At 57.6% G+C, this 26,814-nt stretch overlaps 2 protein-coding genes and 1 long non-coding RNA gene across 3 annotated transcripts in view; 2 read left to right on the forward strand and 1 right to left on the reverse strand.

Moving 5' to 3' along the window:
- Nucleotides 1-26,814, forward strand: part of LOC137466866 (actin nucleation-promoting factor WAS-like) — a 48,329-nt gene that overhangs the window by 10,158 nt on the left and 11,357 nt on the right. The window lies entirely within an intron of this gene.
- Nucleotides 13,489-22,412, forward strand: TBC1D25 (TBC1 domain family member 25). Its single transcript, XM_068178493.1, is given in 14 exon segments — nt 13,489-13,659; nt 13,734-13,827; nt 15,039-15,172; nt 15,450-16,283; nt 16,609-16,718; nt 16,803-16,957; nt 17,720-17,841; nt 17,969-18,178; nt 20,205-20,393; nt 20,396-20,593; nt 20,595-21,034; nt 21,363-21,609; nt 21,802-22,203; nt 22,205-22,412. Coding segments are annotated over 11 exon segments (2,346 nt in total). The 5' UTR covers nt 13,489-13,659; nt 13,734-13,827; nt 15,039-15,172; nt 15,450-16,190; the 3' UTR covers nt 22,385-22,412.
- LOC137466863 (uncharacterized) lies at nt 23,743-26,725 on the reverse strand. The gene is made up of 3 exons (XR_010995316.1): nt 25,904-26,725; nt 25,673-25,842; nt 23,743-25,607 (listed from the first exon to the last, which is right to left on the reverse strand). It is a non-coding gene; the product is annotated as an uncharacterized lncRNA (long non-coding RNA).

The following is a 26,814-nucleotide window of genomic DNA, read 5'->3' on the forward strand; positions in this document are numbered from 1 at the left end:
GGTGATTTTTGGGTTTTTGGGTGGTTTTGGGGTGATTTTGAGGTGATTTTGGGGTGGTTTTGGGGGTGGTTTTTGGGGTGGGTTTTGGGTGATTTTGGCGTTCGTTTGGGGTGTTTTTTGGGTGGTTGTTGGGGTGTTTTTGGGATGATTTTGACGTGGTTTATGGGTGATTTTGACGTGGTTTTTGGGGTGATTTTGACGTGGGTTTTGGGTGTTTTTGGGGTTGTTTTGAGGTGTTTTTGGGGTGATTTTGAGGTGTTTTTGGGGTGGTTTTGGGGTGATTTTGACGTGTTTTTTGGGGTGATTTTGGGGTTGTTTTGAGGTGTTTTTGGGGTGATTTTGAGGTATTTTTTGGGGTGATTTTGGGGTTGTTTTGAGGTGTTTTTGGGGTGTTTTTGGGGTGATTTTGACGTGTTTTTTGGGGTGATTTTGGGGTTGTTTTGAGGTGTTTTTGGGGTGATTTTGAGGTGTTTTTGGGGTATTTTTGACGTGTTTTTTGGGTGATTTTGGGGTTGTTTTGAGGTGTTTTTGGGGTGTTTTTGGGGCAGGCACAGGGGGGGCTGCGGGATCTGAGCGAGGCCCAGGCCCGGGAGCTGCGGGACAGCCGGAGCCAGAGGGAGAGCCTGGAGAGGGAGCTGCAGGTACAGGGGGGTTTGGGGGGCTTTTGGGGGGTTTGGGGCCATTCCAGGGGGGATTTGGGGGTCTTGGGGGATTTGGGTGGGTTTGGAGGAGTTTGGGGTCATTTCAGAGGGGATTTGGGGGTTCTGGGGGGACTTGAGGGGAGATTTGGGGGGGTCCTGGAGGGATTTGGGGAGGTTTGGAGGAGTTTGGGGTCATTCCAGGGGGGATTTGGGGGTCCTTGGGAGAATTTGGGGGGATTTTGGGGGGTTTTACAGGAGTTTGGGGTCATTCCAGGGGGGATTTGGGGGTCCTGGGGGGAATTTGGGGGTTCTGGGGTGTCCTGGAGGAGTTTGGGGTCCTTTCTGGGGGGATTTGGGGGTCCCAGGGGGGGATTTGGGGATTTGGGTGGTCCTAGGGGGGTTCTGAGGAGATGTGGGGGTTCTGGAGGGGTCCTGGAGGAGTTTAGGGTCCTTTCTGGGGGGATTTGGGGGTCCTGGGGGTAATTTGGGGGGATTTGAGGGGGCCCTCAAGGAGTTTGGGGACCATTCCAGGGGGATTTGGGGTCTTGGGGGGATTTGGGTGGGTTTGGAGGAGTTTGGGGTAATTTCAGAGGGGATTTGGGGGATCTGTGGGGGAATTTGGGGGATTTGGGGGGGTTTAGAAGAGTTTGGGGTCATTCCAGGGGAGATTTGGGGGTCTTGGGGGATTTGGGGGAGGGTTTGGAGGAGTTGGGGTAATTTCAGAGGGATTTGGGGATCTGTGGGGGGATTTGGGGGGGTTTAGAAGAGTTTGGGGTCATTCCAGAGGGGATTTGGGGTCTTGGGGGGAGTTTGGGGGGGGGTTTGGAGGAGTTTGGGGTCATTCCAGGGGGGATTTGGGGGTCTTGGGGGGAGTTTGGGGGGGGTTTGGAGGAGTTTGGGTCATTCCAGGGGGGATTTGGGGGTCTTGGGGGGAGTTTGGGGGGCTTTGGAGGAGTTTGGGGTCATTCCAGGGGGGATTTGGGGGTCCTGAGGGGAATTTGTGGGGGGTTTAGAGAAGTTTGGGTCATTTCAGAGGGGATTTGGGGGATCTGTGGGGGAATTTGGGGGGATTTGAGGGGTGCTGGAGGAGTTTGGGGTCCTTTTAAGGGGAAATTTGGGGTCCTGGGGGAGATCTGGGGGGTTGTGGGGGTCCTGGAAGAGTTTGGGGTCATTCCAGGGGGGATTTGGGGGGATTTGGGTGGTCCTAGGGGGGTTCTGAGGAAATTTGGGGGGTTCTGGAGGGGCCCTGGAGGAGTTTGGAGTCTTTTCCGGGGGGATTTGGGGGTCCTGGGGGGGGGATTTGGGGGGTGCTGGAGGAGTTTGGGGTCCTTTTGGGGGGATTTGGGGGGTTCTGGGGTGGATTTGGGGGGTCTGGGGATGGTCTGGGGGGGATTTGGGAGAACCCTGGGGGTGTTTTGGGGTCCTGGGCGGGTTTGGGAGGGTCCCAGAGAATTTTTTGGGGGATCCCCAGGCAGATTTTGGGGTTCCCAAGGATTTTTGGGGGTCCCCAGGCAGATTTTGGGATCCCGAGGATTTCTGGGAGGTCCCCAGGCATATTTTGGGGACCCGAGGATTTTTGGGGGGTCCCTGGCAGATTTTGGGGATCCCGAGAATTTTTGGGGGGTCCCCAGGCAGATTTTGGGGATCCCCTGGATTTTTTGGGGGGTCCCAGGCAGATTTTGGGGATCCCGAGAATTTTTGGGGGGTCCCCAGGCATATTTTGGGGACCCGAGGATTTTTGGGGGGGGGTCCCCAGGCAGATTTTGGGGATCTCGTGGATTTTTGGGGGGTCCCCAGGCAGATTTTGGGGATCCCGAGAATTTTGGGGGTCCCCAGGCAGATTTTGGGATCCCGAGGATTTTTGGGGGGTCCCCAGGCAGATTTTGGGGATCCCGAGGATTTTTGGGGGGTCCCCAGGCAGATTTTGGGGTTCCCGAGAATTTTTGGGGGGTCCCCAGGCAGATTTTGGGATCTCGTGGATTTTTGGGGGGTCCCCAGGCAGATTTTGGGGATCCCGAGAATTTTTGGGGGTCCCCAGGCAGATTTTGGGGATCCCTGGATTTTTTGGGGGGTCCCCAGGCAGATTTTGGGGATCCCGAGGATTTTTGGGGGGGGTCCCCAGGCAGATTTTGGGGTTCCCGAGATTTTTGGGGGTCCCCAGGCAAATTTTGGGGTTCCCGAGGATTTTTTGGGGGGGTCCCCAGGCAGATTTGGGGATCCCGCGGAATTTTTGGGGGGTCCCAGGCAGATTTTGGGGTTCCCGAGGATTTTTGGGGGGTCCCTGGCAGATTTTGGGGTCCCTGAGGATTTTTGGGGGGGTCCCCAGGCAAATTTTGGGGATCCCGAGAATTTTTGGGGGGTCCCCAGGCATATTTTGGGGACCCGAGGATTTTTGGGGGGGGTCCCCAGGCAGATTTTGGGGATCTCGTGATTTTTGGGGGTCCCCAGGCAGATTTTGGGATCCCGAGAATTTTTGGGGCGTCCCCAGGCAGATTTTGGGGGTCCCCAGGCAGATTTTGGGGGTCTCCAGGCAGATTTTGGGGATCCCGAGGATTTCTGGGGGGTCCCCAGGCAGATTTTGGGGTTCCCGAGGATTTTTGGGGGGTCCCCAGGCAGATTTTGGGGATCCCGAGGATTTTTGGGGGGTCCCCAGGCAGATTTTGGGGGTCCCCAGGCAGATTTTGGGGATCCCGAGGATTTTTGGGGGGTCCCCAGGCAGATTTTGGGTTTCCCAAGGATTTTTGGGGGTCCCCAGGCAGATTTTGGGTTTCCCGAGGATTTTTGGGGGGTCCCCAGGCAGATTTTGGGGTGCCCCCAGGTGTGCTCAGGTGAGCGGGAGGAGCTGCGCCAGCGCCTGCACGAGGCCGAGGCCGCCCAGGTGACCCCAAAAACCCCCCCGAGACCCTTCCCCACTTTTGGGGTCCCCCCCCCCGGCATCGGGGACCCCCCAAAATCCCCCCCTGTGCCCCCCCCCAGGAGCGGCTGCGGGAGGAGCAGCAGCAGCAGCGGGGGCAGCTCGAGGTCAGCGCGGTTTGGGGGAATTTGGGGGAAAATTTGGGATTTTAAAGGATTTGGGGTAAATTTGGGGGATTTTGGTGTGAATTTAGGGGTGAATTTTGGGGATTTTGGGAGATTTCGGTGAATTTTGGGGGATATGAGGGGATTTGGGGGGATTTTGGGGGGGTATGGGTGAATTTTGGGGAATTTTGGTGAAATTTGAGGGATTTTGGGGGGATATGGGTGAATTTTGGGGAATTTTAGGGAGATTTTGGGGGATTTTGGGGAGATTTCGGTGAAATTTGAGGGATTTTGGGGAGATTTTGGTGAAATTTAAGGGATTTTGGGGGGATATGGGTGAATTTGGCAGATTTTGGGGAGATTTTGGTGAATTTTGGGGATGATATGGGGGGATTTGGGGAGATTTCCATGAAATTTGAGGGATTTTGGGGGGGATATGGGTGAATTTTGGGGATTTGGGGGGGATATGGGTGAATTTTGGGGGATTTTGGGGAGATTTCAGTAAAATCTGGGGGATTTTGGGGGGATATGGGTGAATTTTGGGCGATTTTAGGGAGATTTTGGTGAAATTTGAGGGATTTTGGGGGGATATGGGTGAATTTTGGGGGATTTTGGGGAGATTTCGGTGAAATTTGAGGGATTTTGGGGGATATGGGCGAATTTTGGGGGATTTTGGGAGATTTTGGTGAATTTTGGGGATTTTGGGGAGATTTCAGTGAAATCTGGAGGATTTTGGGGGGGATATGGGTGAATTTTGGGGAGATTTCGATGAAATTTGAGGGATTTTGGGGGGATATGGGTGAATTTTGGGGGATTTTGGGGGATTTTGGGGAGATTTTGGTGAAATTTGAGGGATTTTGGGGGATATGGGTGAATTTTGGGGGATTTTAGGGAGATTTTGGTGAATTTTGGGGGGGATATGGGTGAATTTTGGGGAGATTTCGAGAAATTTGAGGGATTTTGGGGGGATATGGGTGAATTTTGGGGGATTTTTGGGGAGATTTTTGGTGAAATCTGGAGAATTTTGGGGGGATATGGGTGAATTTTTGGGGGATTTGGGGAGATTTTGGTGAATTTTGGGGATTTTGGGGAGATTTTGGTGAAATTCAGAGAATTTTGGGGGATATGGGTGAATTTTTGGGGGATTTTGGGGAGATTTTGGTGAAATTTGAGGGATTTGGGGGGGGATATGGGTGAATTTTGGGGGATTTTATGGAGATTTCGGTGAATTTTGGGGGGGATATGGGTGAATTTTGGGGAGATTTTGGTGAAAATTTGAGGGATTTTGGGGGGATATGGGTGAATTTTAGAGGATTTTGGGGAGATTTCAGTGAAATCTGGAGGATTTTGGGGGGATATGGGTGAATTTTGGGGAGATTTTGGTGAAATTTGAGGGATTTTGGGGGATATGGGTGAATTTTGGGGAAATTTTAGAGGATTTTGGGGTAATTTTTGGAGGGATTTTGGTATTTGAGGTAAAATTTGGGGCGATTTGCGGTAAATTTGGGGGGATTTTGGGAGGATTATTGGGAAATTGGGGGATTTTGGGGTAAATTTGGGGATTTGAGGAAAATTTGGGGAGATTTTGGGGTAAATTTGGGGATTTGAGGTAAATTGGGAGATTTTGGGGTAAATTTTGGGGATTTGATGTAAATTTGGGGAGATTTGGGGTAAATTTTGGGGATTTGAGGTAAATTTGGGGGGATTTTGGGGTAAATTTTGGGATTTGAGGTAAATTTGGGGGATTTTGGGGTAAATTTTGGGGATTTGAGGTAAATTTGGAGGATTGGGGGTAAATTTTGTGATTTGAGGTAAATTTAGGGGGATTTTGGGGTAAATTTTGGGGATTTATGTAAATTTGGGGCATTTTGGGGTAATTTTTGGGGATTTGAGGTAAATTTGGTGGGATTTTGGGGTAAATTTTGGGGATTTGAGGTAAATTTGGGGGGATTTTGCAGAGAATTTGGGGGAGCTGGGGATTTTGAGGGGTTTTGGAATTTTGGGAGGATTTGGGGGCGGATTTTGGGGGAATATCGTGACATCTCCGTCCCCGTCGTGATTCTTGCCCTCTCAGTGTGCCAGCACCCCCAAACGTCCCCAAAACGCCTCAAAATATCCCAAACATCACAAAACGTCCCCAACTGACCCCAAATGTTCCCCAAATTGTGCCAAAATGACCCCAGATGTCCCCAGTTGTCCCCAGATTGTCCCCAAATGTCCCCAATTGTCTCCAACTGACCCCAAAATGTCCCTGAATTGTCCCCAAATGTCCCAATTGTCCCCAGCTGACCCCAAATGTCCCTGAATTGTCCCCAAATGTCCCCAAATTGTCACCAAATGTCCCCAGATTGACCCCAAATGTCCCCAATTGTCTCCAACTGACCCCAAAATGTCCCCAATTGTCCCCAATGTCCCCAATTGTCCCCAGCTGACCCCAAAATGTCCCCTGAATTGTCCCAAAATGTCCCCAAATTGTCACCAATTGTCCCCAGCTGACCCCATAAATGTCCCTGAATTGTCCTAAAATGTCCCCAAATTGTCACCAAATGTCCCCAGATTGACCCCAAATGTCCCCAATTGTCTCCAAATTGTCCCCAAATTGTCCCCAAATGTCCCCAGCTGACCCCAAAATGTCCCTGAATTGTCTCCAAATTGTCCCCAAATGTCCCCAAATGTCCCCAACTGACCCCAAAATGTCCCTGAATTGTCCCAAAATGTCCCCAAATTGTCACCAGTTGTCCCCTGATTGACCCCAAATGTCCCAAATTGTCCCCAAATTGTCCCCAAATGTCCCCAAATTGTCCCCAAATGTCCCCAACTGACCCCAAAATGTCCCTGAATTGTCCCAAAATGTCCCCAAATTGTCACCAATTGTCCCCAGATTGACCCAAATGTCCAAATTGTCCCCAAATTGTCCCCAAATTGTCCCCAAATGTCCCCAAATTGTCCCCAAATGTCCCCAAATTGTCACCAATTGTCCCCAGATTGACCCCAAATTGTCCCCAATTGTCCCAAATTGTCCCCAAATGTCCCCAATGTCCACTCAGGAGGAGCTGGGGCAGCTGCGGGGCGGCGCTGGGGGAGGAGCAGCGGCTGCGGGAGCTGCACGAGGCCGAGGGACGCGCCCTGAGACAGGTGAGACCCCCAAAACAACCCCAAAACTGCCCCCAAATCTCCCAAAACCTCCCAAAACTGCCCCAAAACTGCCCCAAAACTGCTCCAAAACAGCCTGAAACCCCCCAAAACTGCCCCAAAACTTCCACAAAACAGCCTGAAACGCCCAAAACTGCCCCCAAATCCCCCAAAAACTGCCCCAAAACCTCCCAAAACTGCCCCAAAACAGCCTGAAACCCCCCAAAAACTGCCCCAAAACCTCCCAAAACTGCTCCAAAAGAGCCTGAAACGCCCAAAAGTGCCCCAAAACCTCCCAAAACTGCCCCAAAACTGCTCCAAAAGAGCCTGAAACCCCCAAAACTGCCCCAAAACTGCTCCAAAACTGCTCCAAAACAACCCCAAAACTGCCCCCAATCCCCCAAAACCTCCCAAAACTGCCCCAAAACAGCCCCCAAATCGCCCAAAACTGCCCCAAAACCTCCCAAAACTGCCCCAAAAGTACCCCAAAAGTTCCCCAAAACAGCCTGAAACCCCAAAACAGCCCCCAAATCCCCAAAACTGCCCCAAGACCTCCCAAAACTGCCCCAAAACTTCCCCAAAACAGCCTGAAACGCCCAAAACAGCCCCCAAATCCCCCAAAAACTGCCCCAAAACAGCCTGAAACCCCCAAAACTGCCCCAAAACTGCCCCAAAACAGCCTGAAACCCCCAAAACAGCTCCAAATCCCCCAAAAACTGCCCCAAGACCTCCCAAAACTGCCCCAAAACTGCTCAAAAGAGCCTGAAACGCCCAAAACAGCCCCCAAATCCCCAAAACTGCCCCAGAACTGCCCCAAAAGAGCCTGAAATGCCCAAAAGTGCCCCAAAATTCCCCCAAAACAGCTTCAAAACATCCCCAAACATCCCATAACAGCCCAGAACTTCACAAAACAGCCCCAAAATCCCCTAAAAGAGCCCCAAAAGAGCTCCAAACACCCAAAACCAGCCCCAAAATCCCTAAAACAGCCCAAAACTGCCCCAAAATCCCTAAAACAGCCCAAAAATCCACTGAACCCCCCCAAAATCCCCTGAACCCCCCCCCAAAATCCCTTTAAAAACCCCCAAAATCCCCTAACCCCCCGAAAAATTCGTAAAACCCCCCAAATTCCCCCAAAAACTCCCCCAAATCCCCTAAAACCCCCCAAAATCCCTTAAACTCCCCCAAATCCCCTAAACCCCTCCAAAATCCCTTAAACCCCCCTAACCCCCCCAAAAAACTCCCAAAATCCTTAATCCCCCCCAAAAATCCCCTAAACCCCCCAAAAATCCCCTAAACCCCCCAAAATGCCCCCCAAAACCCCCCAAAATCCCTTAACCCCCCCAAAAATCCCCTAAACCACCACAAAATGCCTCCAAAACCCCCCCAAAAATCCCTTCAAACCCCCAAAAATCCCCTTAACCCCCCAAAATCCCTTAAATCCCCAAAAATCCCTTAAAACCCCCCAAAATCCCCCCAAAAACTCCCTAAAGTCCCCTAAACCCCCCGAAAATCCCCTAACCCCCCCAAAAATCCCCTAAACCCCCAAAATGCCCCCAAAAAACCCCCCAAAATCCCTTAAACCCCCCAAAAATCCCTTAAAACCCCCCAAAATCCCCCCAAAAACTCCCTAAAGTCCCCTAAACCCCCCGAAAATCCCCTAACCCCCCCAAAAATCCCTAAACCCCCCGAAATGCCCCCAAAAACACCCCAAAATCCCCTAACCCCCCCAAAATCCCTTAAAATCCCCCTAAATCCCCCCAAAAAACTCCCCAAAATCCCCTAAACTCCCCCAAAATCTCCTATCCCGCCCAAAATGCCCCCCAAAACCCCCCAAAATCCCTTAAAACCCCCCAAAAATCCCTTAAAACTCCCCAAAATCCCCCCAAAAACTCCCCAAAATCCCCTAACCCCCCCCCAAAAATCCTTAAAACCCCCCAAAATGCCCCCAAAAATCCCTTAAAACCCCCCAAAATCCCCCCAAAAACTCCCCAAAATCCCCTAACCCCCCCCCAAAAATCCCTTAAAACCCCCCAAAATCCCCCAAAAATTCCCAAAAATCCCTTAAAACCCCCAAAATCCCCAAAAATTCCCAAAATCCCTTAAAACCCCCCAAAATCCCCCCAAAAATTCCCAAAATCCTTAACCCCCCAAAAATCCCTTAACCCCCCCCCAAAATGCCCCCCAAAACCCCCCAAAATCCCCTGAACCCCCCAAAAAATCCCTTAAACCCCCCCAAAATCCCCTAACCCCCCAAAATCCCCTAAACCCCCCCAAAATGCCCCCCAAACCCCCCAAAATCCCCTAAACCCCCCCAAAATCCCCAAAACCCCCCCAAAATCCCCTAAAACCCCCCAAAAATCCCTTAAAACCCCCCAAAATCCCCCCAAAATTCCAAAAATCCCTTAAACCCCCCCAAAATCCCTTAAAACCCCTCAAAATGCCCCCAAAACCCCCCAAAATCCCCTAAACCCCCCCAAAAATCCCCTAAACCCCCCAAAATCCCCCCAAAAACTCCCCAAAATCCCCTAAACCCCCCCAAAATCCCCTAAAACCCCCCCCAAAATCCCTTAAACCCCCCCAAAAATCCCTTAAAACCCCCCAAAATCCCCCCAAAACCCCCAAAATCCCTTAAAACCCCCCAAAATCCCCCCAAAAACTCCCCAAAAATCCCCTAAACCCCCCCAAAATGCCCCCAAAAACCCCCCCAAATCCCCTAACCCCCCCCAAAACCCCCCCAAAAACTCCCCAAAATCCCCAAAAACCCCCCAAATCCCCTAACCCCCCCCCCAAAACCCCCCAAAAACTCCCCAAAATCCCCTAAAACCCCCCCAAAATCCCCTAAAACCCCCCCAAAATCCCCCCAAAACCCCCAAAATCCCTTAAATCCCCCAAAAATCCCTTAAAACCCCCCAAAATCCCCCAAAAACTCCCCAAAATCCCCTAACCCCCCCCAAAAATCCCTTAAAACCCCCCAAAATCTCCCAAAATCCCTTAATCCCCCCCCAAAATCCCTTAAACCCCCCCCCAAAATCCCTTTAAAAACCCCCAAAATCCCTTAAACCCCCCAAAAATCCCCTAAAACCCCCCAAAATCCCCCAAACCCCCCAGGAGCTGAAGGACGTGCGGGACGGGCAGCGCATCCTGGAGAAGAAAGGCAGCGCCGCCGTGAGCGACCCCCGGGGGGGGCGGGCGCCGGGGAGGACGGGGGGGTTTTGGGGGACCCCCCCGAAAGTTTTGGGGATTTTTCCCCCCCCTACCCTCCAGAGATTCGGGGGTTCCCAAAAAAAGCCCAAATCTCCCCCAAACCCCACAGCTGAAGGATCTGCGGAGGCAGCTGCAGCTGGAGCGGCGCCGCGGGGAGCGGCTGCAGGAGCGGCTGCAGGAGCTGCTGGTGCCCAGCAGAACCGCGCGGGTCAGGGGGCACCCCAAAATTTTGGGGGGGGTGGTGGTGGTGGTGGAACCCCCCCCCCCCCCAAAAAAAAAAACAGAGGAGAGGCCCGAAATTTGGGGGAGGCCATAAAATTATGAGGGGGGGAAAAAAAAAAAATATCTTAAAATCTGGGGAGGGGGAATCCCAAAATTTATGGAGGGGGGGGGTCTCGGAATGTGGGAGAGGGAAATGTAAAATTTTGGGAGGGGGTGGGACCCCAAGATTTGGGGTGGTAAGAACAAATTTTGGGGGAGAATCCTAAAATTTGGGGAGGGGAGCCCTAAAATGTGGGGGTGGAGGAACTCTTGGGGAGGGGGGAAACCCCGAAATTTGAGAAAGGGGGGGAGTCCCAAAATTTGGGGAGGGGGAGCCCCAAAAATGGAGGAGGGGGAATCCTGACATTTGGAGGAGACGACAAAATCTGGGGAGGGGGGAACCTCAAAATCTGGGGAGGGGGGACTCCAAAATTGGGGGAGAACCCTAAAATTTGGGGAGGGGAGCCCTAAAATGTGGGGGTGGGGGAATGCTTGGGGAGGGGGGGAAACCCTGAAATTTGAGAAAGGGGAGGAATCCCAAAATTTGGGAAGGGGGAACCCCAAAATGTGGGGGAGAATCCTAAAATTTGGGGAGGGGAACCCCAAAAATGGAGGAGGGGGGAATCCTGACATTTGGAGGAGACGACAAAATCTGGGCAGGGGGGAACCCCAAAATCTGGGGAGGGGGGGAACTCCAAATTTGGGGGAGAATCCTAAAATTTGGGGAGGGGAGCCCTAAAATGTGGGGGTGGGGGGAACACTTGGGGAGGGGGAAACCCCGAAATTTGAGAAAGGGGGGAATCCCAAAATTTGGGAAGGGGGAGCCCCAAAAATGGAGGAGGGGGGAATCCTGACATTTGGAGGAGACGACAAAATCTGGGGAGGGGGGAACCCCAAAATCTGGGGAGGGGGGAACTCCAAAATTTGGGGGAGAATCCTAAAATTTGGGGAGGGGAGCCCTAAAATGTGGGGGTGGAGGAACTCTTGGGGAGGGGGGAAACCCCGAAATTTGAGAAAGGGGGGGAGTCCCAAAATTTGGGGAGGGGGAACCCCAAAATTTGGGGAGGGGGAACCCCAAAAATTGGGGGAGAATCCTAAAATTTGGGGAGGGGAGCCCTAAAATGTGGGGGTGTGGGAACTCTTGGGGAGGGGGGAAACCCCGAAATTTGAGAAGGGGGGAATCCCAAAATTTGGGGAGGGGGAACCCCAAAATTTGGGGGAGAACCCTAAAATTTGAGGAGGGGAGCCCTAAAATGTGGGGGTGGGGGAACTCTTGGAGAGGGGGGAACCCCAAAATTTCAGAAGGGGGGAATCCCAAAATTTGGGGAGGGGGAACCCCAAAATTTGGGGGAGAATCCTAAAATTTGGGGAGGGGAGCCCCAACATGTGAAGAGGGAGCAACCCCAAAATTTGGGGGAGACCGCAAAATTTGGGGGGAAATCTCCAAATCTGGGGAGGGGGGGGTACCCCAAAATTTGGGAGAGAGATCCCAACATTTGGGGTGGGGGGAACCCCAAAAATGGAGGAGGGGCAACCCCTAAATTTGGGAGAGACGCAGAAATTTGGAGGAGGGGTAACCCCAAAATTTGGGAGGGGGGACCCAAAATTTGGGGAAGGGGGAACTCTAGGGGAGGGGGGAAACCCCAAAAATTTGAGGAGTGGGGACCCCAAAATCTGGGGAAGGGGAACTCTAGGGGAGGGGCGAAACCCCAAAATTTGAGGAGTGGGAACCCCAAAATTTGGGGGAGAACTCTAAAATTTGGGGAGGGGGAACCCCAGAATGGGTCCCTGATGGGATTTGGGGAACATGATGGGATTTTGGGGGTTCCCTGATGGGTTTTTGGGGGTCCCTGAGGCGTTTTGGGGTCCCCGATGGGATTTTGGGGTCCCCAGGTGGATTTTGGGGTCCCCGATGGGATTTTGGGGGTTCCCAGGTGAATTTTGGGGTTCCCAGGTGAATTTTGGGGTCCCCGATGGGATTTTGGGGGTTCCCAGGTGGATTTTGGGTTCCCGATGGGATTTTGGGGGTTCCCAGGTGGATTTTGGGGTCCCTTATGGGATTTTGGGGGTTCCCGGGTGGATTTTTGGGGTCCCTGATGGGATTTTTGGGGGTTCCCGGGTGAATTTTGGGGTCCCCGTTGGGATTTTGGGGTCCCCGATGGGATTTTTGGGGTTCCCGGGTGGATTTTGGGGTCCCTGATGGGTTTTGGGGGTTCCCAGGTGGATTTTGGGGGTTCCCAGGTGGATTTTTGGGTTCCCAGGTGGATTTTGGGGTCCTTGTTGGGATTTTTGGGGGTTCCGGGTGGATTTTTGGGGTCCCTGATGGGTTTTGGGGTCCCCCAGGGCTGGAGGAGCTGGGGCTGGACGGGGGCTCCTCCCCCGGGCGGGGCCCGGGCGGGGACAGCAGCTCCGTGTCCTCATTGGGCCGCGATGGCTCCGCCCCCGGCAGCACCAAGGTGGGTGGGGCCTCGAGGAGGGGGGCGTGGCTTTTGAAGGGGTGTGGTCTAATAGGTGGGAGGTGGGAATGGGCGTGGTTTGTGTGGGTGTGGCTTTATGGGCGTGGCTTAATGGGCAGGGTTACTGGGGTTAAACTGGGGGTGTGGCTTAGTTGGGTGTGGTTTTTACGAGGCGTGGCTTAAGAGGGTGTGGTCCAACACATGGTGATGTAAGGAGGGTGTGGTTTATTTGGGGCGTGGCTTAATGGGAGGGGTTCTAATCAGGGGGTGTGGCCTGGGTGCTAATTGGGGTGTGGCCATGTGTGGGCATGGCTTTAAAGGGTGTGGTGTGGGGGTGTGGCTGGGTGGGCGTGGCTTAATTAGAGCACAGCCAGGTGTGGTCTAAATGGGTGTGACCCAATGGGAGGGTGTGGCTTAAGAGGGTGTGGCTTTGTGGGCGTGGCTTGACTAGAGTACATCTAATTTGGGGTGTGGCTTAAATGGGTGTGACCCCATGGGAGGGTGTGGCTTGGTGGGCGTGTCCTTGACTAAGCTATTTTGGGGTGTGGCCTAAATGGGTGTGACTCAATGGGAGGGTGTGGCTTAAGGGGGTGTGGCTTGCTGGGCGTGGCTCGACTAGAGTACAGCTAATTAGGGCGTGGCTTGTTTGTGGGCGTGGCTTGGTTGCGACCCATTGGGGGTGTGGTTTGGGGGCACAGCCCCATGTGGGCGTGGCCACCCCCCCCCCCCCCCCCCCTTTCTGAACTCACCCTGCGGGGGGGCGGAGCTTTGGTGGGCGTGGTCTGACGGGCTCCGGCCCCGCCCCCGGCGCAGTCGGCTCCGGCAGCCCCGGGGGCGGCAGCGCCGGAGGGGTCCCGGCCGGGGGGGGCCTGTCCCCGGCAGAGGTGGCCGAGCTGTTCCAGCGGCTGGCCCAGAGCCAGCAGGAGCGCTGGCTGCTGGAGGAGAAGGTACTGGGAGCACTGGGAGCACTGGGAGCACGGGGAGGGGCTGGGCGCCGCTCACCTGGAGCCGCCCCGGGCAGGTGAGGCACCTGGAGGTGTCGAGCGCGTCCATGGCCGAGGATCTGTGCAGGAAAAGCGCCATCATCCAGAGCTTCGTGAGGGACAGCCGCACGGGTGAGGGCACCTGGCCTCACCTGGCCCACCTGAGCCTCACCTGGCACCTGTCCCACCTGTCCCACCTGGACCCCAACACCTGTCCCACCTGTCCCACATGGACCCCCTTACCTGTCCCACCTGGACCCTCACCTGTCCCGCCTGTCACCTGCACCCCAACACCTGTCCCACCTGTCACCTGCACCCCCTCACCTGTCCCACCTGGACCCTCACCTGTCCCACCCCCTCACCTGCACCCCCTCACCTGTGCCACCTGTCCCCCCACACCTATCCCACCTGGACCCCCTCACCTGTCCCACCTGGACCTTCACCTGTCCCACCTGGACCCTCACCTGTCCCACCTGGACCCTCACCTGTCCCACCTGTCACATGGACCCTCACCTGTCCCACCTGAACCCTCACCTGTCCCACCTGTCACCTGTCCCCCCACACCTGTCCCACCTGTCCCACCTGGACCCTCACCTGTCCCACCTGGACCCTCACCTGTCCCACCTGTCACCTGTCCCTCTCACCAGTCCCCTCACCTGTCCCTTCTGAACTGTCCACCCTGACCTATCCCCTCACCTGTCCCCTCTCACCTGTCCCTCTCACCTGTCCCCTCTCACCTGTCCCCTCACCTGTCCCCCCTCACCTGTCCCCTCTCACTGTCCCCTCTCACCTGTCCCATTCTCACCTGTCCCCTCTCACCTGTCCCCTCACCTGTCCCCCCTCACCTGTCCCCTCTCACTGTCCCCTCTCACCTGTCCCCTCTCACCTGTCCCCTCTCACCTGTCCCCTCTCACCTGTCCCCTCACCTGTCCCCCCTCACCTGTCCACCCTCACCTGTCCCCACCTGTCCCCTCACCTGTCCCCCCTCACCTGTCCCATTCTCACCTGTCCCCTCTCACCTGTCCCTCTCACTGTCCCCTCTCACCTGTCCCCTCTCACTGTCCCCTCTCACCTGTCCCCTCACCTGTCCCCTCTCACCTGTCCCATTCTCACCTGTCCCCTCTCACTGTCCCCTCTCACCTGTCCCCTCTCACCTGTCCCCTCTCACCTGTCCCCTCTCACCTGTCCCATTCTCACCTGTCCCCTCTCACTGTCCCCTCTCACCTGTCCCTCTCACCTGTCCCATTCTCACCTGTCCACCCTCACCTGTCCCCTCTCACCTGTCCCCTCTCACCTGTCCCCTACCTGTCCCCTCTCACCTGTCCCCTCTCACCTGTCCGCAGAGGCCGCGGGTCCCGCGGGGCCGGCGCGGCGCGGGGCGGGGGCGGGGCCAGGTGAGGAGGGGCTGCGGGAGATGAACAAGAAGCTGCAGAACCTCCTGGAGGAGCAGCTGACCAAAAACCTGCACCTGGCACAGGTGAGGGGGCGGGGCCAGCGGGGGTGTGGCCTGTGAGGAAGGGGTGTGGTCTGTGGAGAGGGGTGTGGCTAAAGGGTGAGGGTGTGGGGGTGTGGTTTAAATGTGGGGGTGTGGCATAAGCGATGACATCACTGAGTTTATGGACATGAAAGGGGGGCTTAAAGTGGAGGTGGGGCTTTCAGCTGTGGGCGTGGCCTTGTCAAGGGTGTGGTCACCCTGAGGGCGTGTCTTCGCGCAGTGGGCGTGGTCTCTTCCATCCTCATTCCCCCTTTCCCAGGACCTGGAGTCGCTGTCGCAGGAGCTGGCGCAGCTCAGGAAGGAACAGGCGACCCCCTCGGGACCCCCCTGAGGGGCGGGGCCTCTCCTGGTGGGCGGGGCCTCGCCCCTTTCCCCCTCGCAGGCTCCGCCCCCCGGCCGGGGCGCTGCTGCGGGGGAGGCGTTGCCCCTTTAAGGGCGCGGTTGACCCCACCGGCATTGCCCCTTTAAGGCCGGACGGTTCTTTACATGGCGTTGCCCCTTTAAGGGTGGGGGGGGGTGGCTCACTGGAAGGCGTTGCCCCTTTAAGAGCGGGGGCGGTCCTCGCCGCGGCGTTGCCCCTTTAAGGAGGACGTGGTCCCCATTTTGGCGTTGCCCGTTTAAGGGGGTCCCGCATGCCCCCCTCTCCCCCCCCAATAAACCCGATGTGAAACGCTGCCTGTGACGTCATTTCGCTGCGTTGGGAAAGGGTGGGCGGAGCCGGTGATGTCATTTAAGGACCTGACTGCAGAGCCCGCCCCGTGACGTCACTTCCGCGCGCTGCCCCGGATGTTGTTTGCCGCGGCCGCGGCCGCAGGACGAGCACGGGCGCGGCGCGGCTCCGGATCCCCCCGCAGAACCGCGCACCGTCCGGCCGGGGGGGCGCGGCGTGACGTCAGCACGGTGACGTAACACCAGCCCCCCGCTTCCCCGGCTCGGGGGGGGCGGCGGCGGCGGCGAAACCCCCCCAAAACCCCGACCCCCTCCCGAGACCCGCCCCAACATGGCGGCGACGACGGGGGGCGGGGCCTCGCCGGGGGGCGGGGGCGGGGCCGCGCTGGAGGAGGAGTGCGAGGTTGTGCGCGTGCGCGTCAAGGTAAGGGGCGTGGGTTAAGCGTGGGCGGGGCCTCATGGGCGTGGTAATTTTGTGGGCGGGGTTAAGGGGTGGGGTCTCGCCCCCCCTCCGCCAGCCAATCAGCTCGCGGGGGCGTTGCCGCCCGCGGGTGTGGCACCGGCGGGAAATTTTCCCGCCTCTTGGGTCACGTGTGGGCCAGCGGCCAATCAGCGTTGCGGGAGGCGCGCGGCGTTGCCGTGGTGACGGTGCTGCGCCGCCATGTTGCATTGCCGTGAGGGGCCGGGGGGCTCCGGGACTCCCCGGGACCCCCCGGGACCCCCCGCGACCCCCGACGTTCCTCTCGCAGAAGAACGAGGGGCAGCAGCCGCCCGAGTTCCGCTCGTTCGCCGTGGACCCGCAGATCACGTCGCTGGACGTGCTGCAGCACATCCTGGCCCGGGCCTTCGATCTGCAGGGGTGAGCAGGACCCCCTTTTATCCCCCCCGGGCACACCTGGGACCCCCCCAGAGCACCCAGGTGAGCTCACCTGTGCTCCCTCAGGAAGAAGAGCTTCGTTCTGAGCTTCGCGGCGCAGAATGGGCAGGGCCAGGACACCTTTGTGCCTCTGCTGAGCGATGGTGACCTGGCCAACGCCTTCACCTACGCCCGGCCCACCCTGAGGCTGCGCCTGGACGTCAGGAACCCCCTGACAGTGAGTGACACACCTGGGATACACCTGGGTGGGGGGAGACACACCTGGGATACACCTGGGTGGGGGGAGACACACCTGGGATACACCTGGGTGAGTGGAGACACACCTGGGATACACCTGAGTGGGTGGAGACACACCTGGGATACACCTGGGTGAGTGGAGACACACCTGGGATACACCTGAGTGGGTGGAGACACACCTGGGATACAACTGGATGGGGGGAGATACACCTGGGATACACCTGGGTGGGTGGAGACACCTGGGATACACCTGGATGGGGGGAGACACACCTGGGATACACCTGAGTGGGGGAAGACACACCTGGGACACATCTGGGTGGGTGGAGACACACCTGGGATACACCTGGGTGGGTGGAGACACACCTGGGATACACCTGGGTGGGTGAAGACCCACCTGGGATACACCTGGGACACCCATAGACACACCTGAGACACACATAGGCAGGAGAAATCATTTGGGACACACGTACAGTACACCTGGGACATACCTGATGGGTGGGGACACACCTGGAATACACCTGAGAAATATCTGGGGTGGTTACAGACTTACCTGGGCACACCTGGGCACAGGGGGACACACCTGGGTGGGGCAGGACACATTTGAGGACACACACTTGGGACACTTGGCGACGTGGGCTGGGTGTCACGAGATGCTGGCTACCTGGGGGAGTCCAGTGGGGCTCAGGTGTGCGAGGCGGGGCTCTGAGGGGTCTCAGGTACCTGTGGCTCAGGTGTGCTGTCCCCAGGCCCTCTGCTGGAGGACTGGGACATCATCAGCCCGCGGGAGGTGGCGGCAGCCGAGCCGGTCCCCGAGCGACGCTCGCTGCTGGCGGCGGCCCTGCCCTTCACCCAGGCACTGCTGGCACAGGTGAGCACACCTGGCACAGGTGAGGCGCACCTGGAGCGCCCCACTCTGTTGGAAGCTCACAGAGAGCTTGTGCTGCTCTCGTGGGCATCCCAGTGCCCTCCCAGTGCCACCTGTGCCGTTCCCACAGGTGGGCCGGACGCTGGCGCGGGCACAGGCAGCCCTGGCGTGGCCCGAGGGGACCCCGGCCGCGTCCCCGCCCCCTCCCCCGCCCCCGCCCTGCGCCCCCCTGAGCGATGCTGACCTGAGGTCGTACCTGGGCCCAGGTGGGCGCCTGCTGCGGCCCCAGGACCTGCGGCTGCACGTCTTCCACGGCGGCGTCGAGCCCGGCCTGCGCAAGGTGAGAGCCCTGGGCCACGCTTGAGACACGCCTGGGGGTTGTGGATACACACCTGGGACACACCTGGGGGTTGTGGATACACACCTGGGACACACCTGGGGGTTGTGGATACACACCTGGGGGTTGTGGATACACACCTGGGACACACCTGGGGGTTGTGGATACACACCTGGGGGTTGTGGATACACACCTGGGGGTTGTGGACACACACCTGGGACACACCTGGGGGTTGTGGATACACACCTGGGACACACCTGGGGGTTGTGGACACACCTGGGACACACCTGGGGGTTGTGGATACACACCTGGGACACACCTGGGGGTTGTGGATACACACCTGGGACACACCTGGGGGTTGTGGACACACACCTGGGACACACCTGGGGGTTGTGGATACACCTGGGACACACCTGGGGGTTGTGGATACACACCTGGGACACACCTGGGGGTTGTGGATACACACCTGGGACACACCTGGGGGTTGTGGATACACACCTGGGGGTTGTGGATACACACCTGGGACACACCTGGGGGTTGTGGATACACACCTGGGGGTTGTGGATACACACCTGGGGGTTGTGGACACACACCTGGGACACACCTGGGGGTTGTGGATACACACCTGGGACACACCTGGGGGTTGTGGATACACCTGGGACACACCTGGGGGTTGTGGATACACACCTGGGGGTTGTGGATACACACCTGGGGGTTGTGGACACACACCTGGGACACACCTGGGGGTTGTGGATACACACCTGGGGGTTGTGGATACACACCTGGGAGACACCTGGGTTTGTGGATACACACCTGGGACACACCTGGGGGTTGGGGTCACACCTTGGATACATCTCGGGGAGGTTCTGATCACACCTGGGGTCCTCTGAGCTGCACTTTGTGGTGCTGGGGGTTCTCTGATTTCCCTGAGCCTTACCTGGCAGCTGTGATTACACCTGAGTCATACCTGGGGTGTTCTGATCTCACCTGCTGTTGCTTCAGCCACACCTGGGGATTCTCAGATGCGTCCTGACCAACACCTGAGAGTTCTTGCTGTCCCTAACCCCGTTTCCCCTGTACAGGTGGTGTGGCATTACGTGTGGAACGTGTTCGTGGTCTCACCTGTCCCCATTCCCCCTGTGCAGGTGGACTGGTGTTACCTGCTGAACGTGTTCGTGGTCTCACCTGTCCCCATTCCCCCTGTGCAGGTGGACTGGTGTTACTTGCTGAACGTGTTCATGGTCTCACTTGTCCCCACGTGGCATTACCTGCTGAACGTGACCCTGATCCCTCACCTGTCCCCATGTTCCCCGTACAGGTGGTGTGGTGTTACCTGTAGAACGCGTTCCTGCTCTCACCTGTCAGTGTTACCTGCTGAACCTGTCCCTGATCCCTCACCTGTCCCCATGTTCCCCGTACAGGTGGTGTGGTGTTACCTGTCGAACACGTTCCTGCTCTCACCTGTCCCCGTGTTCCCCGTACAGGTGGTGTGGCGTTACCTGTGGAGCACGTTCCTGCTCTCACCTGTCCCCATGTTCCCCGTACAGGTGGTGTGGCGTTACCTGTGTAACACGTTCCTGCTCTCATCTGTCCCCATGTTCCCCGTACAGGTGGTGTGGCGTTACCTGTGGAACACGTTCCTGCTCTCACCTGTCAGTGTTACCTGCTGAACCTGTCCCTGATCCTTCACCTGTCCCCCATGTTCCCCGTACAGGTGGTGTGGCGTTACCTGTGGAACACGTTCCTGCTCTCACCTGTCCCCATGTTCCCCGTACAGGTGGTGTGGCGTTACCTGTGGAGCACGTTCCTGCTCTCACCTGTCCCCATGTTCCCCGTACAGGTGGTGTGGCGTTACCTGTAGAACACATTCCTGCTCTCACCTGTCCCCATTCCCCCCGTACAGGTGGTGTGGCGTTACCTGTGGAACACGTTCCTGCTCTCACCTGTCCCCATGTTCCCCGTGCAGGTGGTGTGGCGTTACCTGTGGAACACGTTCCTGCTCTCACCTGTCCCCATGTTCCCCGTACAGGTGGTGTGGCGTTACCTGCTGAACGTGTTCCCCGCCGGCCTGACGGGCCAGGAGCGCCTGTCCCACCTGCGCCTCAAGGCGGCCGAGTACTCCTCCCTGAAGGTGGCCCTGGCGGCCCGCGCCGCGCCGGCCGAGCTGGCCCAGGTGGCCGCGGCGGTGCGCAAGGACGTGGTGCGCACGGACCGCGCCCACACCCGTACTTCGGCGGCCCCGAGGAGGGCCACCCTCACCTGGCGGCCCTGCAGGCGCTGCTGACCACCTTCGCGCTGGGCCACCCGCGCCTGTCCTACTGCCAGGGCATGTCGGACGTGGCGGCGCCGCTGCTGGCCGTGCTGGACGACGAGGCCCAGGCCTTCCTGTGCTTCTGCTCGCTGATGCGCCGCCTGGCCCCCGCGCTTCCGCCCCGGCGGCCGCGGGCTGGCCCGAGCCTTCGGCCACCTGCGGCGGCTGCTGCGGCGCGCCGACCCCCCGTTCTGGGCCTTCCTGGCGGCGCGCGGCGCGCACGACCTGCTCTTCTGCTACCGCTGGCTGCTGCTGGAGCTGAAGCGCGAGTTCGCCTTCGAGGACGCGCTCAAGGTGCTGGAGATCACCTGGAGCTCGCTGCCCCCCGCGCCGCCCCCGCCCCCCGAGGGCGTCCCGCTGCTCGGAGCCCCCCTGGGAGCCCGCAGGGCCGGCCGGGGGCTGAGGGAGCGCCGGGGGCTGCGGCCGCGGCCGCCCAGGAGGAGGACGGAGGAGGAGGAGGAACGTGGAGGAAGAGGAACGTGGAGGAGAAGGTGCTGGAGGGGTCACGGAGGGTTCTGGTGGTGGCTTTGGGGGTCTCAAGGGTTCCAGTGATGGCCCTGAGGGTCCCAAGAGCTCCAGTGATGTCCCAGGTGGTCTCCTGAGCTCCAGTGGTAGCCCTGGGGGTCTCAAGACTTCTAGTGATGGCCCTGAGTGTCCCAAGAGCTCCGGAGATGTTCCCAACAGTCCCAAGATATCCAGGGAGCGGTTTGAGAGTCCCAAGAGCTTTAGCGACGTGCTAGAAGGTTCCAAGGGCATCCAGGAGGGTCCCAAGAGCTCCAGTGATGTCCCCTGACTGTCTCAGGGACAGCCAGAAGGGTCCCAAGAGCTCTAAGGATGTTCAGGAAGTTCTTGAGAGCTCCAGCGATGTCCCCAAAGGTCACAGGAGCTCCAGGAAGGTCCAGAGGAGACCCCCCAGGGATGCTGGAGGAGCCCCGAGGGCTCCAAGCACTCGGAGCCAGGTGGCCCCAGGAATGTGGAGGAAGGCACCGACGCCCTGGAGATCGACCAGAGACCCCACAGCCTCTGCTGGGGGGCTGGAGAAGACCCAAAAATGGACGGGATGACCCCAGAGAGGGACATGAGCCAAGAGAAGGACGAGATGAGCGCAGAAAAGGACGAGATGGCCCAAAGAGGGACTGGATGACCCGAGAGAAGGACGAGATGACCCTGGGACGAATCGTGGTGACCCCAGAGAGGTTGATGATGATCTCGGAGAAGGACACAACTTTGGAGAACGCCACAACCACCCCAAGGATGCCCACCATGACCCCAGGGATGGCCACCATGGCCTCAAGGATGGCCGTGATGACCCAAGGAAGGACGTGATGACCCCAGACATGACCGTGACGACCTCAAGGACAACCACCGTGACCCCAAGGGCGGCCATGATGACCTCAAGCACGGCCACAACGGCGCCAAGGGAGGACGTGACGGCGCCAAGCACGGCCACGATGACCTCAAGGATGACCACCATGCCGCCAAGACCACCCACAACAACCCAACCACCCCCGAAGACCCTTGGGGCGGCCGTTGGGCTTGGGAAGACCCTTCCTCCTCCTCCTCCTCCTCTTCCTCCTCGTGCTCCTCGGGCTCGTCCTCCTCGGACGAGGAGGTGACGGTGGAGGACGACGGGGCGCCGCTGCCACCGCCAGAAGAGCTGGGCCAGGGGAACCCCTTCCTGCTCTTCGTGTGCCTGGCCATGCTGCTGGAGCAGCGCTGAGGCCGTCATGGCGCGGGCCGGCGACTACAACGAGGTGGCCATGCACTTCGACCGCCTGGTGCGCCGCCACCACCTGCCGCGCGTCCTGCGCCGCGCCAAGGGGCTCTTCGCCAGGTACCTGGAGGGGTGGGGGGCCACCGCGCCGGGGGGACCCCAAACGGGATCTCCTTCAGGGTAGGAGATGCCCTCAGGAGCCCCGTCGGGGTAGGGGATGTGGGGGAGAGAGGGTGGGAACATCAAGGCCACCATAGGGAGGTCCTGTAGGACATGGTGGTGACCCCATAGAACATCTCAGAGTGGTCCTGAGGTCACCATGATGGGTTCCAAAGTCACTGGAGGTCTGTAGGACAATGTGGAGACCCCATGAAATATCTCAGAGTGGTCCTGAGGTCACCATGATGGGTTCCAAAGTCACTGGAGGTCTGTAGGACAATGTGGAGACCCCATGAAATATCTCAGAGTGGTCCTGAGGTCACCATGATGGGTTCCAAAGTCACTGGAGGTCTGTAGGACAATGTGGAGACCCCATAGAACATCTCAGAGTGGTCCTGAGGTCACCATGATGGGTTCCAAAGTCACTGGAGGTCTGTAGGACAATGTGGAGACCCCATAGAACATCTCAGAGTGGTCCTGAGGTCACCATGATGGGTTCCAAAGTCACTGGAGGTCTGTAGGACAATGTGGAGACCCCATAGAACATCTCAGAGTGGTCCTGAGGTCACCATGATGGGTTCCAAAGTCACTGGAGGTCTGTAGGACAATGTGGAGACCCCATAGAACATCTCAGAGTGGTCCTGGGGTCACCATGATGGGTTCTAAAGTCACTGGAGGTCTGTAGGACAATGTGGAGACCCCATGAAATATCTCAGAGTGGTCCTGAGGTCACCCATGATGGGTTCAAAGTCACTGGAGGTCTGTAGGACAATGTGAGACCCCATGAAATATCTCAGAGTGGTCCTGAGGTCACCATGATGGGTTCCAAAGTCACTGGAGGTCTGTAGGACAATGTGGAGACCCCATGAAATATCTCAGAGTGGTCCTGAGGTCACCATGATGGGTTCCAAAGTCACTGGAGGTCTGTAGGACAATGTGGAGACCCCATGAAATATCTCAGAGTGGTCCTGAGGTCACCATGATGGGTTCCAAAGTCACTGGAGGTCTGTAGGACAATGTGGAGACCCCATAGAACATCTCAGAGTGGTCCTGAGGTCACCATGATGGGTTCCAAAGTCACTGGAGGTCTGTAGGACAATGTGGAGACCCCATGAAATATCTCAGAGTGGTCCTGAGGTCACCATGATGGGTTCCAAAGTCACTGGAGGTCTGTAGGACAATGTGGAGACCCCATGAAATATCTCAGAGTGGTCCTGAGGTCACCATGATGGGTTCCAAAGTCACTGGAGGTCTGTAGGACAATGTGGAGACCCCATGAAATATCTCAGAGTGGTCCTGAGGTCACCATGATGGGTTCCAAAGTCACTGGAGGTCTGTAGGACAATGTGGAGACCCCATGAAATATCTTGGAGTGGTCCCGAGGTCGTCATGAGGGGCTCCAAAGTCACTGGAGGTCTGTAGGACAATGTGGAGCCCCCATAGAACATTTCCAGGAGGTGCTGAGGTCACTGTCGACAGCCTTGGACACTGTGGGAGTCCACAGGACAATGTGGAGACCCCATAAAACATCTCCCTGAGGTCATCATTGGGACCTCCTGGTCACACTGTGGGTCTGTAGGACAATGTGGTGACCCCATGGAACATCTCAGGGAGGTCCTGAGGTCATCATGAGAGGCTCCAAAGTCAGCAGAGGCCTGTAGCACAAGGTGCTGACCCCGTAGAACATCTCCAGGGACCCCGTGGTCACTGTGGAGATCTGCAGGACTACGTGGGGACCCGTAGGACAATATGAGGACACCGTAAAATGTCCCCTTAAGGCCACCATGGGGACTCCGAGGTCACTGGAGGGCTGTAGGACAACGTGGTGAGCCCACAGAACATTTCCAAGAGGTCTTGAAGTCACCATGGGGAGCTTTTGCTCGTTGTCAGGGTCTGTAGGACAATGCAGAGACCCCATAAAACATCTCCAGGGACCCCAAACCCGTCACGGCATCTGCCAGGTTGAGCGTGAGAACCTGTAGGATGCTGTGGGGACACCATAAAACATCTCCAGGAGGTCCTGAGGTCACCTTGGGGACATTTCGGTCACTGTTAGGTTCTGTAGGACAACGTGGGGACACCATAAAACGTCACCCTGAGGTCACCGGTGGGGACGTTTGGTCGCTGTCAGGGGGTGTAGAACGACGTGGGGGACACCATAAAACGTCACCCTGAGGTCACCATGGGGACGTTTGGTCGCTGTCGGGGTCTGTAGGACGCTGTGGGGACACCATAAAACGTCACCCTGAGGTCACCGTGGGGACGTTTGGTCGCTGTCAGGGTCTGTAGGATGCTGTGGGGACACCATAAAACGTCACCCTGAGGTCACCATGGGGACGTTTGGTCGCTGTCAGGTTCTGTAGGACGCTGTGGGGGACACCATAAAACGTCACCCTGAGGTCACCGTGGGGACGTTTGGTCGCTGTCAGGGTCTGTAGGACAACGTGGGGACACCATAAAACGTCACCCTGAGGTCACCATGGGGACGTTTGGTCGCTGTCAGGTTCTGTAGGACGCTGTGGGGACACCATAAAACGTCACCCTGAGGTCACTGTGGGGACGTTTGGTCGCTGTCAGGTTCTGTAGGACGCTGTGGGGGACACCATAAAACGTCACCCTGAGGTCACCGTGGGGACGTTTGGTCGCTGTCAGGGTCTGTAGGACAACGTGGGGACACCATAAAACGTCACCCTGAGGTCACCGTGGGGGATGTTTGGTCGCTGTCAGGGTCTGTAGGACAACGTGGGGACACCATAAAACGTCACCCTGAGGTCACCGTGGGGACGTTTGGTCGCTGTCAGGGTCTGTAGGACAACGTGGGGACACCATAAAACGTCACCCTGAGGTCACCGTGGGGGTCTGTAGGACACTGGGGACACCACAGACCCCACATGGGGACAGGTGGGCCCTTCTGGGGACCCCAAGGCCACCACAGGTCCCCAAGGCCACCACGGGGGGACCCCAAGGCCACCTCAGGGACCAGAGGGCCACCACAGGGTCCCCAGGGCCACCCTGGGGTCAGCAGGGATCCCCAGACCACCCCATGACCCCCCCATGGCACCAGAGACCCTTCCCAGTATGAACCAGTACAGCCCAGTGCCTCCCTGCTGGGTTCTGCACCACCGTGGGACATCCCAGTATAAACCAGTATGAACCACTGCAATATCCCGGCTGGGAACTCCTGCATCTGCGTTGCCTTGGGCCGGACCAGTACAGACCAGTATGGACCAGTATGGAGCAGGAAGGGGCTGGGAGCCCAACTGGGAGCCCCACTGCATCGCCTTGTGCCGGACCAGTACGGACCAGTACGGACCAGTGCCTTGCCATGGCCTTCAGCAATCCCAGTATGGACCAGTATGGACCAGTATGGACCAGTATGGACCAGTATGGACCAGTCCGGCAGCCAACTGGGAGCTCTTCACCAGCGTGGCCTTGTGTGCTCCCAGTACAGACCAGTATGGACCAGTACAAACCAGTCCAGAGCTCTCTTCAGCCGCGTGGCCTTGCGTGCTCCCAGTACAGACCAGTATGGACCAGTACAAACCAGTCCAGAGCTCTCTTCAGCCGCGTGGCCTTGCGTGCTCCCAGTACAGACCAGTATGGACCGGTAGGGTTGCCCCACTGCTGTGTTGATGCCCATAGGCCTTCTCCAGTATGGACCAGTACAAACCAGTTCCTGCTCCCCACCCTGGGTGCCTTCTCCCTCCCCTTCCCTATTTATTGCCCCTCCCCCCCAGCCGGGGGGGTCCCGGGGGGGGTCCCAGAGGTGCCGGAATCGCCAATAAACGATGCCTGTTACTGGTGTGGCTCCCAGTATGGACTGGGAGAGACTGGGAGGAGTTTGAGCTCCCAGTATGGACTGGGAGGGAGTTTGGGGTTCCCAGTATGAACTGGGAGGGAGTTTGGGGTTCCCAGTATGAACTGGGAAGGAGTTTGGGGTTCCCAGTATGGAGTGGGAGGGAGTTTGGAGTTCCCAGTATGGACTGGGAGGGAGTTTGGGGTTCCCAGTATGGACTGGGAGGGGTTGGAGGTTCCCAGGTATGGACTGGGGAGTTCCCAGTATGAACTGGGAGGGAGTTTGGGGTTCCCAGTATGGAGTGGAAGGGAGTTTGGGGCTCCCAGTATGGACTGGGAAGGGAGTTTGTGGCTCCCAGTCTAGAGTGGAAAGGGAGTTTGGGGTTCCCAGTATGGACTGGGAGGGAGTTTGGGGTTCCCAGTATGGACTGGGAGAGGTTGGACGTTCCCAGTATGAACTGGGAGGGAGGTTGGGGCTCCCAGTATGGACTGGGAGGGAATTTGGGGTTCCCAGTATGAACTGGGAGGGAGTTTGAGGTTCCCAGTATGAACTGGGAGGGAGTTTGGGCTCCAGTATGAACTGGGAGGGAGGTTTGGGGTTCCCAGTATGGACTGGGAGGGAGTTTGGGGGCTCCCAGTATGAACTGGGAAGGGAGTTTG

This window comes from Anomalospiza imberbis, unplaced genomic scaffold, assembly GCF_031753505.1.
Source record: "Anomalospiza imberbis isolate Cuckoo-Finch-1a 21T00152 unplaced genomic scaffold, ASM3175350v1 scaffold_455, whole genome shotgun sequence".
In the NCBI taxonomy this organism is placed as follows: domain Eukaryota; kingdom Metazoa; phylum Chordata; class Aves; order Passeriformes; family Viduidae; genus Anomalospiza; species Anomalospiza imberbis.